Source organism: Pipra filicauda, unplaced genomic scaffold (assembly GCF_003945595.2).
Source record: "Pipra filicauda isolate LSUMZ 115617 unplaced genomic scaffold, ASM394559v2 scaffold322_size837228_pilon, whole genome shotgun sequence".
In the NCBI taxonomy this organism is placed as follows: domain Eukaryota; kingdom Metazoa; phylum Chordata; class Aves; order Passeriformes; family Pipridae; genus Pipra; species Pipra filicauda.
The window spans coordinates 407,292-421,946 of record NW_024104446.1 but is presented as its reverse complement, the minus strand read 5'-3'; the positions used below and the strand labels follow the sequence as shown (position 1 = coordinate 421,946).

Genomic DNA, 14,655 nt, shown 5'->3' with positions numbered 1-14,655 from the left:
ATTGAGCTATCTATTATCACTCAGAAAAAAAGTTATAGCAGCTATTCTGTTTAAAATATCAGAATAGTAGTTGTTGAAAGAGAAAATAAAATCTTAAATGGGAACAGAGAATAAAATGGAAATAATATTGCTACTGTACAGATTCATGGTTCACTTGCATCTTGAATACAATATGCTACTCTTTGTGTTGTAGCTCAGATGGCTCTAGGAGAATAGAAAAGACACATTAAAGGCAGAGAGCAAGGATTTCTTAGGTTGGAAAAGGCTCAGTGGGAGAAAGGAAGGAAACAACATAGACCATTACATTTTGAGTGGGGTCAAGCATGTGAATAGGGTACAATTGTTCATCCCTTCATCCAATACCAGACCTAAGGACATAGATGAAACGAAGAGGTAGGCTCAGGACAAAAACAGTTGAGATGTCTTGTGTATGTGTGGAAATCATTCCTTCAGCATCTTCTAGATGCTGCAAGTTTATGTGAGTTTATGTGCGGTAACTCCTGGGACAAACATGAACCCAAAGGCACAACCTCTGACTAAGAGTGTCCCTGAGATGCAAGTCACTGAAGGTGGTGTAAAGCTGTGTGGAGTATCTGTAGGGATTTAAATTCTTTCCTGCATATCCACTGTAGGCCACTGTGAAGAGACAGGGTACTGACTAGGAATGAGAGAGGAAGAGGCTTACAGATAAACTTATTTAAATTTATGCCTTAATTTTTCTTGATCTAGAACACTTTTCTGATGTCTAATTTCAGAAGTATGTTGTAAGACAATGGCAAAGTAAACAAGCAAGTCAAACCAAAATAATACTTTTAAACAAAACCCCTTAACATTGGCTTGGATACATTTTGTTTGAAGGACAATTTAAATTATTTGCTACTGAATTAGAAAAAATAGAAATCCTATGATTGCCTTGGGGAAGAAAGCAAATCAATGATATAGAATAGTCAGAATTCAAGTTTTTATGAATACAAAGAATGTGACAAGAAATGTGAAAAGAGACTTTACTGTTTTCCCTACTTCTAATTTTCTTTCCATCCAGAAAGATTCTGTTGGCATGTCTATGATGCATGTTCTGATGTGTTGTCTCCAGTTTATTACAGCACTGTTTTTTCCTCTTGTAGGTTAACAGAACCTTCTGGATATTTAACAGATGGACCCATAAATTATAAATATAAAACTAAATGTACATGGTTAATTGAAGGATAGTAAGTATTTATTTATATAATTTAGATTTTTCTGACAATTTGGTACTGTGTATTCTAGAGGTTGAAAGAACTCCTGAAGTAGAAACTGCATGTGGATACAATATAAACAGTTTTGGTCTTCAGTTTGTTTGTTTTGTTCTTGTTTAAATGTTATAAAGAATTAAAAAAAAAAAATAAAAGAAGTAGGATTTTCAGGATTCCTCAGAGTTGGCCAAATTCCATTCCCATTCAAATTGCTGGCAAAAGTTAGGCTGACGTTGGAATTTGGCCAGTGCTGCAAGCTCTCAAAACCCAATGATAAATTTGTTGCATGTTTGATTACCTTTACAGAAGTTCTACATGTAGTTACAGAATCCCATTATTTCACTCATTATCTTACTAATCTTATTTAACTCATATCAGTGATAAATCAGGAATGGTCTCAAGTACAGAACACTTATTCAGTTACATGTTGCTCAAAAGTTAGTGCTTCTATAAAGTATTTTCTTTGGCATTCTAGTATTCCTCATGTACTTAATTTCAAAACAATTTTGTGCCCACAGTTTAGATGTCTCATCTGTTTCTAATTTTTCAGTTTGTGCAGCACAGAAACACACAGACATGCCCAAAGAAATAATGAGACACGTGCATTAGTACGGCTAACTGTTAAAAGCACAAATTGGTTGCATCTCAGTGGGACTCTTCCCCCTCTGGATATGGGTCAGGATTTTGCTGACTCTAGTTCTGAGTTCTGCTAACATTCTGGAAGAAAATTAACCTGTTCTGTATTTCTGTGTTGTCATAATCTCAATTACCATAGATATCTGCTCTGTAGCAGATATCTAAGGTAAAAGTAAAGTAAAAAACAAAGGTAAAAGTTCAGTAAAGGTATCAGAAAAGGTAAAAGTATAGTATCTGGTCTAATTTTGTTCTGCTCATATGCAGATAATAATTTAAACACAGTGAAGTTATGGATAATTTGCAAAATTATTTAAATAGAAGCTTCAGTATCTAGGTGACCAGGCTGTAGCTGAATATCTTTCTGCCCTAGCTAGACCTCTTTTTACCCAAGCTGGCTCAGGAATGTTTGCACTGCACTACACTGTGCTAAAGTGGAAACATGCCTCAGGAGCACAGGCAAACTCTGCTTTGGAGCTGTTTTTCACTCCGTTCCTCCTCTTCACCAGAGATGGAGTGGGCAGCTGGAGGACACAGTGTGTTGCACAGTATGTGAGAGAGTAAAGCAACCCAGTAACACAGTGCAAAATGTCAACATACAAGGAGGTCACATATATAAAATACTCTGTCTTAAAAAATGAACAGAGAGTTCTCTCAAAGGACCTGTCACAAAAAACCCACGTTTTCCAAACTGACAAATTGCACTCAAGCCTGTCAGACGCGGGGAGACATAAAAGAAAATAATCATTATGTTTCATGGAATATGTATCAGTAATTTTGCAATACATGAGAAGTCTCCTTTCAGAAAGTTTACAGATCTATCTGGATCTCAGCCAAAAATTAGTGAAATTTGACTCCCAGGTGTTGGGAGAGGGTGGGGGCAGGCACTTGCACTAATATTGCTTGCTATTTTAGATTTGTGTTTTAAGATTTTCAATAACTAGTGGAATACTGGAATGAGGATGTGTAGGTGATTTTTTTTTTTTTTCTTGAAAGATTCTTTAAACTTCATAGTCCTGACATTGTAAACTAAAGCTAGTATATTAAAATAAGATATTTTGATTGCTCTAAATTTGTGGTTCTGAATACTAATAAAATCTGATAAATTTAAGTTTCTTATTAATTTTAGGGATTATTAGACTTGGATTGAATATGTTATTTTTGGGTTTTTTTAAGATAAAGTAAAATATTTGCTTGCTCTGACTTTTGTTATTTAACACCTTGAAATGTTATTCAAGGTTTTTTTGAATATTTTGGTTATTATTATTACTCAAAATGTTTTAATAGAGTTATGCTGGCATGATCAATTTTACTGTAAGTTCTTTCTCTTATGAGCTCAATAATTCTGTAAATAATGTTTTACATAGATGTTCTAATTTTTTTCAGCCCAAATGCGATACTAAGATTAAGATTTAATCACTTTGCCACAGAATGTAGTTGGGACCATATGTATGTATATGATGGAGATTCGATATATGCACCTTTAATAGCTGTATTTAGGTGAGTGTATTTATGAATCTTTTAGTCCAAGTATGAACATTTTTAGTTACTGGGGAAAAAATAACATTAGAGGCTCTAATATGTTAACTAGCTTGCTTTCTTTTATTAATAATATGGGAATATGTATGTAAAGTTATATTAGGATGAATTCCAAAGCCTTACATCTTTGGTTAGGTGATCAGAGCGTAAATCTATTTTGTGACTTGTACTTACTGCTAACACTGGAGTGTTAATGCTTAAACACTGACATTTTTCCTGGAAACTCCTACCTTACCATGGACAAGTTTTATACACATTTTTTGATTTGTTTTTTTAAAAAGAAGTTCTCAAATTATATTTAGGCACCATCTTGCTTATATAGTTAACCACCAGAATAGCTAATTCCCTCCTTCCTTCCCGCCCCCCCCTTCTCTCCCAAGGATTACTTATAAGCATTTTTCCCATTTTCTTTTCCAGTGGTCTAATAGTCCCTGAAGTGCGTGGAAATGAAACTGTTCCTGAAGTAGTTACTACATCTGGCTATGCATTGCTCCACTTTTTTAGTGATGCTGCTTATAACCTAACGGGATTTAACATTTTTTATTCGTAAGTATTTTTTTAATATGTAATGACTTTTGTTTTTTTCAATGGCATAATGGTTATACTTAGTGGTGTGTTCCTAAAACCAAGGAGCCAGGGTTGTAGTAAGTTATTAAGGTACAAATTAGGAGGAAAAAAATCTCAGAGATAGAGTATATTGTTTTGAGTGAAGCCACATGGCCATTCCAAGAGTATGTTTTTCTTATGCCATATGGAACTAAAATGTATCTCTTCCAGTGTTTATCTAACACATGTAGTTGTCATATGGAATAGAAGGGAGATTATATCTGCTGTCATGTCAATTCCCTTCTCTTGAACTAGGATCGGGATTTTTCTTGCTGAATATACTTCTGTGGCTTATGAAACCTCCACTGAAATTCTACTTTGGCTTTTGTGCCAGCCACAAAGATTTTATTCCATTTCTTCTCTACTTCTCAGGTACTTTCCCTTCCTATTTTCCATCTCAGTTTGCATTCTGCCTTCACAGTTCTTGTCTGCTCTGTCCGTCTTTTAGTTCCTCTGATGGCAGAGTCTAATCTGATATAACTATGCTTTATTCCAGTCTCCTTTTCTGTGTCAGCAGTTCTGAAGATGCATCCAATGGATCTGAGCCTCTTCCTTCTTTATGTAGCTGCTGTTGATCTCAATTGCTGTCTCTTTTGGGACATGCTTGTGACACATAATGCAACGCTCTTCATACTGGATGCTTTAGGTCAAGAGGGGATTGCTTGGTCCTCTTGGACCTGTTTCTTTATGTGGTAGTTTTTCCATGATTGAAGATATACCTGTTCCTTTCTCTCAATTCTTTCAGATTCTGAAATACCAGTTACTGGGATGTGGTGGCCAGCACTGCATTTCTTATGTGGAAGTACATGTAATATTTTTTTCATATTCTTTATTAATTTAAAATTCCTATTTGTGCTTCTGACCATAGCTTTGCTCTTGGCAGAGGTACTTGTTAAATTGTCTATGGAAAGATTGTTCCTGTAATTTGCAGCTTGCCTACCTTTGACCAGATAATAAATGGCTATTCAGAGTTTAGGAAACCTCACTAAATATATTGCATTGGAAACGGCAGTCTAGAAGACTGAGTATTTTTAATTTTTGTCTGTTGACATCAGTAAAATGCAATCACCTGGCAGGCTTCTCTACTGTAATTAGATACATTTTTCAGTTATCCCTGAAGCTTTTATTGCACTTTTTTTTATTTGTCTTGGGAGCAAATGGCAATATGACATGGCATTCTTAAGGAATGAGAGTATGTGCTCTGCATTCTTTCATTACTTGGTAATGTGGTGCATGCTGCATATCATTGCCTAATTTTTGGGAAGATTTAAAATAAATGAAAAACCTGCCAGTGTTTAATTCCATTACATATATAACTCATGAAATTTTATGTACTCTGATCTTGTGTTTCTTCTATTGCAATGGATACTTTTAAAATATATATATTTTAATAAGCCAACAGTAATGATTTTTATGATAAAGAAGTACCTACAATTACTTTTTATGGCTGCATTAATTTTGTTTCTGTTACTGATCTATTACACTCTGCTTCTGTCACCCTTTTCCTTCGTTGATTTTCCACTTCATCTTGATGGACTACTCTTATTCCTTTATTTTGGGAAAGACAGAAGCACAAAATCTGTGATTTAAGGTGCCGTGCCAGCTGCAAACAACAGTAGTTACTTCAGAACAGCCTGAGTAAATTTTGTGTTCCTTGGAGTCAGGCGTCTTGCTTCCAATTCTGCTGATCCAGTTTTTCTCATTTCATTTGAATCCTTAATGAACCTCTTGGAGTGGAAATTTGTCTACTTTCAGAGTGCTGGAAAAACTGAACTGTTCATCTCCCTGCAGAACAGTTTCCCTGTGAAGTGGGGGAGAGGTTCCTCACAGCTGTAACATGCAGCAGTTAATGCCATAAATGGCTTTAATGCCATGTGTGTTACCAGGCAAAAGCCCAGGATGTTTGCAGTTCAGATGTGGGATTTTCTATTTTAGTAGTGTAACAGAATCAGTCTTTTGAGATATGAGTGTCTAGAAAACAAAAACATATCTGCTGACAGTCCTACCACTACTACATTTTGTCAAAGACCAGCCTCAAACAATTGTTTGCTAACTTTTCACAGTCCTTTCTTCATTCAGAAAGAGCAAGGAAGGCTATGACCAGTATCCATCTCACATCTACAGGGAGTTCTTTGTGTTATCATCAGCAGTTTTTAACAATTTATTCTGAGTTTCAACCCAACCCTTTGCTATGAGTCATCAAAAAAGGTTTCAAATCCTTTTTGGACTTCAGCAGGCACATACCACCTGGGACTCTGTTCATGGAATCTCTTGGACTCACATACTTCCAACATCCTCCATCTCCCGTCATCTCCAAGGAGTTGCTTGCATTTCTGGAACCACTTTGCTTAATTTTGCAGTCCGATTGCCTGTGATCTCAGTGTTTGGTAGGGTGTATCACAGAAACACTAATTCCCATAACAGTCACAGACTTCTTTCAGCCTAAGCTTTCTTGGTTTTGCAACTCTGACTGCAGACTTAAGGAGGCAGAGTTAAGGTGGCTCTATTATTAATGCTTCAAAGCATGAAGTGCGACCTGTAGGTAGTTTTGGGATATTAGCCTTGCATCTTGTATTTTTCCTTACATTGTTTTTCCTGTTTTATTCCCCTCAGATGTTAGACATCTGTTTTATAGCATGGAACAACAGAAAACACCTTTAAATGTAAGCCTGTGGTGGAGAGTTTAAGCTCAGTCACTTCCAGTGGGCTTGTTCCTAGAGATAATAAGCATTTGAAAGGACTGATTAGAGTGCTGATACTGGAACAGAGGAAAAAAAATAGGTGGTGATCTGCCCAGGCAGGGCCTGTCCTCCTGCTTAATGTCAGTACTTGTTACAGTGCAAGATATTTGTGACCCTGGCTGCATCACAGACTCTGTATGTAAGCCTGGATAAACACTTTTGAACTCATTTGCCTGTAAAATCACCATTAGACTTGTGTTTTATCAGAAAATAGAAATTTTTCATGGTAAAAAGTACTTTATCTAGCAAATGTTGTTGGAGTACTGTCAGATAAAACCACTGTCATCTGGACTCCTCATTCCTTTTATTTTACTTTTTCTTTTTTTCTCCCCAGAATTAATTCCTGTCCTAATAACTGCTCAGAACATGGGAAGTGTACAACCAGTGTGTCTGTACCAAGCCGGGTATACTGTGAGTGTGACAAGTATTGGAAAGGAGAAGCCTGTGATATTCCATACTGTAAAGCCAACTGTGGCAGTCCAGATCATGGGTACTGTGATTTGACAGGAGAGAAGCTGTGTGTTTGCAATGATAGCTGGCAAGGTAAGGTTTTGTTATGTGGAATCAAGTCAATCTATTAAAAAATCTGCTTTTAATGCATCCTACGTAGCATACACATTGGCCTCTCTAAAGAATGAACACAGATGAAATACTAGTTTCTGGAATAAATTTTCGTGTGGATATAGGTATGGGTAATTTAATGCCATAAAAGGCTCACAGCTTTGATATTTTCTGTCTGAAGGTACAGCAGAAATATGTGACCTGGACTTTCTTGTGTTGGGCATTTTTCTTTTTGGATCATTAATTTGAAAAAAATAATGACAGTAATTACTGGAGAGTTGTGAACACTTCTGAAGACTAAATTCCTCCACAACCTAATTTTCTATTCTGTTTTTAAATGTCTAGATAGGTTTGATTTTATTCCTCCATCTTTTAATGTCATATCATCTCATCACATTTTTAGTGCTTCCTGAAGTGAGTATCCACTGTCTGGTTTTTGGTTGGGTATTATTTGTATGAACCTCTCAATGAAAAAGGAGGGTAAACTGCTTTTTTATGACAGTACAAGAGTTATGTGTGGACATGTACTGTGGACTAATGGATGTACTTTAAGCATATGCTGTAGTTTACTCCCAGTTCCATAAATAATTGTTTCTCATTACAGATAAATTATTTAAGATCCTAAATGTTTAATTCACTGACTATAATTATGCTAGATGTTTGTGAATTTTGTTTTTATCCTTTACCACTTCTCTTACAAGTCTCAATTGGATTAGCTTGCTATGAATTGAAATTTCCATTCTTCTCTTAACAGAAACACTAAAATACCTCCAGATTACTTATCTGATATGTCCTCTTCCTATGACTTCCTGCCTCTACTTCTGTTTTATTGCTGTTTCTTTTTGCCTGTCAAAGGAAATGACTTTTTTACTACTATTAGCTGTCACACCTATTACTCCAAAGACACGATAAGATTTAATACATTTCTCTTCTTAATGATTAATGAGTTGTTCATTAAAAGGCAGTCAGTGCACCCACAGAAGGGAAGTGGTTTAGCTATATGGTCACTGAATGGAAATAGTGTAGACTTGTTACTGAGTCCTTTAGAACGCACCAGGATTGTAATGCACAGAAAGATCCTGAAAGCTTGATCTCTGTAAGGAAGTTCTGAATAGAATTTGTAGCAAGAATATCATCCTTTTAACTGTGCATGGATTCCTTGCAATTTCTGATCCCTGTGTTCAAAATGGGGAAATGTCACAAATCTTTGGAAATTATTTTTAGTCTATGCCTTCAGTTACAGTGCTAAAAACTTCCTTAGAAGCTTTGAGCACTAAATAAAATTAAAAGTCTAACTTCCTCTGTTAGTACCTTCCTTTCACTTAGCATTTCTGTACCTACTGGCTTCTCAATCTTTCCTACAGTGCACAGGATGATACAATTTCCTTCATTGTTCCTTGGATTTTCACTGAACCTATATAGATTTAAATTATTTTTCTTTTTTAATTCTGTCACAGATGAACCGGCTTGGCTACGTAATTGTATTTCCTTACTAAATAAAAAATAATACCAGACTTTCCTTGAGCTCTCTGGGAGACTACTTGCTTCTCAAGTCTATTTCTTTATTTATTTGCATTTACATTTTCTATAGTTTCTACACTGATAGTATCTTCTGTGTAAGTCATTTGCACTGCTGGAATCATAAATTTCTCTACTTATTTTAATGGTCTTGCTGTCTGACAAGTTTTTCCTTGTTTCGTAATTCAAACTCAGTGCCTAGAGGGTCTTGTTTTCTCTGATTTTGAAAACGGTTTTATGTTTTGTTTTTTATTCCCATTTTTTTGTTGAATATGTTTAGTGCCTATATTATATAACAACAAATCATTGAACTGAATTGATTGGGAAGTATAATAATTAAAAGCTATGGTTCAGAACATAAACTCTGGAATTTCCTTTTACAACGTGGGGTTTCTTTCTTTTACAATGGTGACATCTTGTGGATATTGTGGAAGGAGCAGCTCTGAAGAACATTTCAAGTTAAAAAACATGTTTAAAGTATTCTGAGAAAAGAAAACACTGTATTTTGGGGGATAGAAAAATTATTTGAGTGAAAAGTAGAATCCTCTGATTATAAGATGAATTTTGTGGAATGTAATACAAGGATCTTGTAGATACTTGCAGCTGGCTGTTAGTCATAGCAATATAGAATAAAGCCATGACAATAAGAACTTTTAGATTTGGAAAGCAAATAATTTATGTAATTTTTTTTTATTTTTATCAGGCATTGCATTTAGCAAAAAATGTACTTGTTAAATGTAGTGGGTCTTTTTAAATGAAAGCAGTTTTTAAATAATGCTAGTAATGTTAAATGTTTCTGAGATGGTTGGTCTCATATAGGAAGAAAATTTAATATTTATGTGAAATCTGTTTAATTTAAACTATTCAGGCAATGTAAGGGAGGCTGAAGTTTTTGCTAAAGAGTGATTCCTTTATGATTATTACATCTTATTACACTGTCCCATTACTGGCTAATTTATCTGTATTATATAGCAGAATGTGTTGATGCCTGCAGTTACAGGCTTGGATGTAATTCAGGGAGGAAAAAAACATACCTTTTAACTGCTCACTTGATCTATTTTTCTTTGCTAGGCGCAGGTAAAAGAGAAATGAGGACTCCACCGAGACAAAAGTGGTGGCTCTTGCACTAGTTGACCTATTTAAAAAGTTTATAGAACGATGCTTCTGCTGAATGTATTCACAGCCAGCAAATTCTCTTTGATACTGGGAACACTGTGTCTTAGGTTGTCTAGGCTGTAAAGGAGCACAGAGATTTCCAAACAGTTAAAACTTCTGTAACAGGTGTAAAAATTCGGAATAACTGAAAGGATTGTGAACAGTTCCACATTTTTTAGAGAGTTAAATGGACTATCTTTGAACATGCTGAAAATGTTACCAACTACTGGGTGTAAAAAGGAAAAAAATAGAGTTCAAAGCTCTCTTAAATTTAAGAGAAACTTTCTTGATACTTTGGTCGCTGAACATCAGTACTGCAAGAAAAAGGGGAGTCTGCTTTGGAGGAGTTACAGGGTGTGTTTACAGAGCATGAGTAGGGTACCTTCAAAGCAAATCTGATCCTTTTTGTGTATTGTGTGTTGGATTGCATTGTGAGATTACTTGAAAACAGAGGAACTGCCTTCCTTTTAGAAGAAACTGCCCCAGAAGATGAGCTCTAGGGTTGCACAGAATGCACACCACCCACAAATGGTCATTCGGCCCTACTACAAAGTTAAAACACCGATAACAATTCTGGAACACGTATAGTTAGTTGATTCTCCCTACAGATCTGCTCCTAGCAGATAGAGATGTAGCAGGCCAGATTCTGAAATTAAACTAATTAACTTTGAAATAAGTCCATTAGCAATTCAGGCAGCTTGAGTTTTATAACATCTCTCTGGGGAAAAATGAGCCTTTATGTAAGGAGAAGAGTAAACAATGAAAGTATAAAAGGAGCTATGACTACTGCAGTGTAAAATCAGTATTTTGCCTTGCTTATTACTGTAGCATTTATTCTAACAACTTTTTTGTATAGCCAGAATTGCTATGTCAATGTGTGTCAATGTACAACTTAGGTTATCCTGAAAGGACTAACTAGAGTTGAGTTTGTTCCCCTTGCATTAGTGGAAAACTTTGAAGTCATACTCCCTTGTTTGGCCTGCCTTATTCCTCAGTGCTGAGATTTAGCAAAGCTGTGCTTCTGTGGTGCTGGTTTATCTGATTTATTGAAACCAATGGAGAAGGTTTGAGATGGGAGCTCAGGCAGCTGCAGTTGAAATGTAGCACTGGAAAGAGCTTGTGCCAAATGCTTAGAGGTCTGAAATCTGAGTTTTTGGCCTGTTGTACCTGGATGTTCTTGGCCAGAAAGCAAACAAGTGTCTAGTTTCAGAAAAGAGGACCTATGGTGTAACGTTTGCTTCAGATAGACCTGTTTTTGGAAGGAAAAAGACAGTAGAGGCAGGTGTCTGATAACTGTTCTGCCCCATGGTAATGCCCTCTTTGTCTCAGTTTTACTTTTCAGGATGTCTCTTGGCCAACTACCAATTCAGTCAAGAGAAACTGCAGTTTTACAGTCTGGGAGATGTCCTCATATATATGTGCATCTATACTATATATGCATAAAAGCACAAACCCCAGGAGTCCTTTCCTCCCACAATTTTAAGTTAAAATCCAATTTATGCACTCCATATTTGTAGACTTTTTTTATGTTTATCACAGAAATGAGAGTTGTCTAAGGAGATTTCGCATATATAGAACTGGTAGGAAGGAACAGTCTTATAATGCATGATTATTTCATATGTACTAGAAATGTTCTTCTGTTTTATTTTCATATGGAATTTAACAATTTGTAAAGCATCCTTGAGGACTGTGCAATTTGTAAACAAAATATAGCTATCATAATTAGAAATTTAGTGTCTGAGAATTATGTGTAAGAAAAATCAAGTATCCTTATTGCAAGAGAATGAACGTCACAGGTAAACGAAAAGCTAACTTCAGTTTTAAATACCTTTATGTTGTCATTTGACAATTAGTGAAAGCAAGTTTAGCAGAACTTATCTGTTTTGTTTCAATAAATGGCTGCATTAAAGTGGTTGATAATGCTCTGTATGTCTAATTATTCTGAGATTTAGGAAGGGAGTCCCCTGCTATTTGTGAGTTTTAATGAAAAATATAATCCATTAAAAATAAATCAATGACCTTCTAAATATTTATTTAAAATGCATACACTTAAATGTAGTAAGATAGAACATGCAAACACTTGATTAAATTAATGATTGCATGCAGTACTTTGTTCTGAACACAAGGAGGAGACAGATAGTGCTGATTTCCCTGATAAGGGGCAATACTAAATTTTGTTCATGATCTGTAGCACCTTCATTTAAGACGAGGAAGAAAGTGATTCATGCAGCTAAAAACTTGTAAGCTTGATTTCAGAAGTGTCTAAAGTTCTAGATTATAACTTGAGAAAGGAAGCAATTAAAGGTATGCTGTGATTGAATAGTGAAACAGTTGAATTGTGGATTTATCAATGTAGTTTATGCTAAAATAGTCTGTAAGTAAAGGGACAAGTAATTGCAATAGATTTTCTGAACCTCAGCATTTGATGACAGGAAATCATTGAAACTGAAGAAGGCATGCAATATATAAGGAAACAGTAAAAGGAACTCAACTTCTTAATCATAAAATGTGAGTGTGCTGAACAAGTAACTTAGGATGGAAAGATATCAGTACTGCTTAAGATCTGATCTTGGGACTGATATTGTTACATACTTATAAGACTGCTAAAGAAATCTGGTAATACAAAGGTGGAAGTTACTTTAAGTTTGAAGGAGGATCAGAATATCTTGCAAAAAAGGCTTTGAGTAATGTGTAATTACTTCAGTCTAATTGTAAATTAATACATTTAGGGACTAAGAGCATTAAGAAATTGCTTTATAATCTTGGATTGAAGTGTGGAAGGTGACATGGGAGAAAACTTACCTTTCTATCTCAATTAGAACATGAACTAATGAATATTATTAATTTTATATACTCTACAAACTATAGGCTGTAAAGTGTCAAGTGCACTAGTAGGAAACTTGAGTTAAAGATATGAAAGCATTACTAGTATACTTCGTTTTATTACTACAATTCATGAATACAAATAGACTTGGAGAACCATTAGGATAGCCAAGGCTATGGAAGGTACTAACAGAGCATGCTTTGCTTAAATTAGTAAAATGAAGGCTAGGAGGGAGGAGTGTTGCTGTTATAAACATTTGTGGGGTGAATAGAAAGACCAGCTCTTTGAGTTCAGTGATATCAGCACTGGTAGAAGAGAAATTGGGATAAACTAGCCATCAGAACATACTTGGAAAACTGGAAGGAGGCTTTTGACTTAGAGCTCTGAAGTTTTCTAGAAGTTAGCAGAGATATTAGAGCTAGATATCCTGCTGCCATTAGCATGGAGTCTCAAAATGTCTAGTCCAATGGGTATTGTCAGCTACTGCTAATCTGAAAAGCTCTGCTTCTTTTAGAGAGTAAGAAGCAAAGCACATTTTTGTTTAAGATGACAAATCTCATGCAAAGTCTACCAAAGAACATACTTGTTCTCAGTCATGAAAGACTAGGAAAGCTTTCCGTGCAATGTGGTGTTAGTAAACACTGCCGTGACATCAGGCCTTATTCTTCTGTACCTGCCTTGTTGATCTTGAGTGGGAGATCTGGAGTCAAACAGCTGAAGGGCACCCTTGAGCAGTACACACTGATGGCAGCAGTGCAGCCTCTTTGGCTTGACTGCTCAGACTGACTCTGTGGATTCCCTGTGGCCAGATCTCTCTTGGATGATCCACCTTCCTGGCTGAGGAAACAAATGGGACTGACTAAGAAACCAGATGGCATTTTAAGAACTGCATCAGCTTGTGAGCATTTGGATTTCTGTTTCATTCATGGAGGAGGCTGAGTCCTGGCACAGCTAGCTGGAGACCTAGCCAGGATCTCTCTGCCTACCATTGAGTCTCCTTTGAAACAAGACTATTTGCAGGATGGGATAAATAATTACATCCCGTGTGGATGTTGCGGAGCTATGCAGTGGCAGCATAGAGATACATAGGTACACCTCCTATCAGGATGCCTGTGAGCCATTCCAGAACAACATTTTATTCTCATTTTAAATACTAGCTACATGAAAATACAAAGTTGATACCACTTTTCTTTAAGAAAGGTGATTTACCTGTTGGGGAATTTATCTGGCTCCAGTCACAGCAGTGAAAGTCTCTGGTGCTGGGAGTGTGACTGACAGTCTTGTAAATGGTCAGACTGGGAAGTTCCCTTAAAATACTGCTTGGTAAAACTTCTTATAATATTTTTATTGAAAGTATATTAATATATATCCTCTTATCTAAAAAAAAGTTTTTTTTTTCATAATCTCAAATTCATTATCATGCAAAGATTTTATTGGGTACTGGAGAAAAGTGGCATTGGGTTTGTATTTGCGCTTGAAAAGTTATGTTGAAGCAATGATTCTCAACTTGTGATCAAACATCAAACAAATACAGAATGAACAACAAATACTTTATTTAACTGCTTTGATTAGATTGTACAAAAAAGAGGACTGTGAAATTTATATTCGACACATCAATGCTTTTGGGATTTTCTTCCTATGATCCTAAAGGAAAAGATTAGGTTTGAAGACAGTAGATGATGTTTAGTCATTAGGTGGAAATTGATCTTATGACTTAAGCTACTGGAATAGATTGTTACTTTGACTTTTCATGAAACTTCTCAATAAATAGAAATTAGATTCTTTCTCATGTGTTGTGTGGATAAATCACTTTTTTAAACCTATAGAATTTTTTCCCACCTTAGAG

General features: G+C 35.7%; 1 protein-coding gene across 3 annotated transcripts in view; it reads left to right on the top strand.

Moving 5' to 3' along the window:
• ATRNL1 (attractin like 1) overlaps positions 1-14,655 on the top strand; it is a 379,876-nt gene that overhangs the window by 37,886 nt on the left and 327,335 nt on the right. For all 3 annotated transcript variants that reach the window (XM_027740024.2, XM_027740021.2, XM_039383740.1), the window contains exons 2-5: positions 1,125-1,208; positions 3,252-3,365; positions 3,822-3,950; positions 7,086-7,294. In XM_027740024.2, the coding sequence (XP_027595825.1) occupies positions 1,125-1,208; positions 3,252-3,365; positions 3,822-3,950; positions 7,086-7,294 (536 nt within the window). The remainder of the gene's footprint in view (positions 1-1,124; positions 1,209-3,251; positions 3,366-3,821; positions 3,951-7,085; positions 7,295-14,655) is intronic.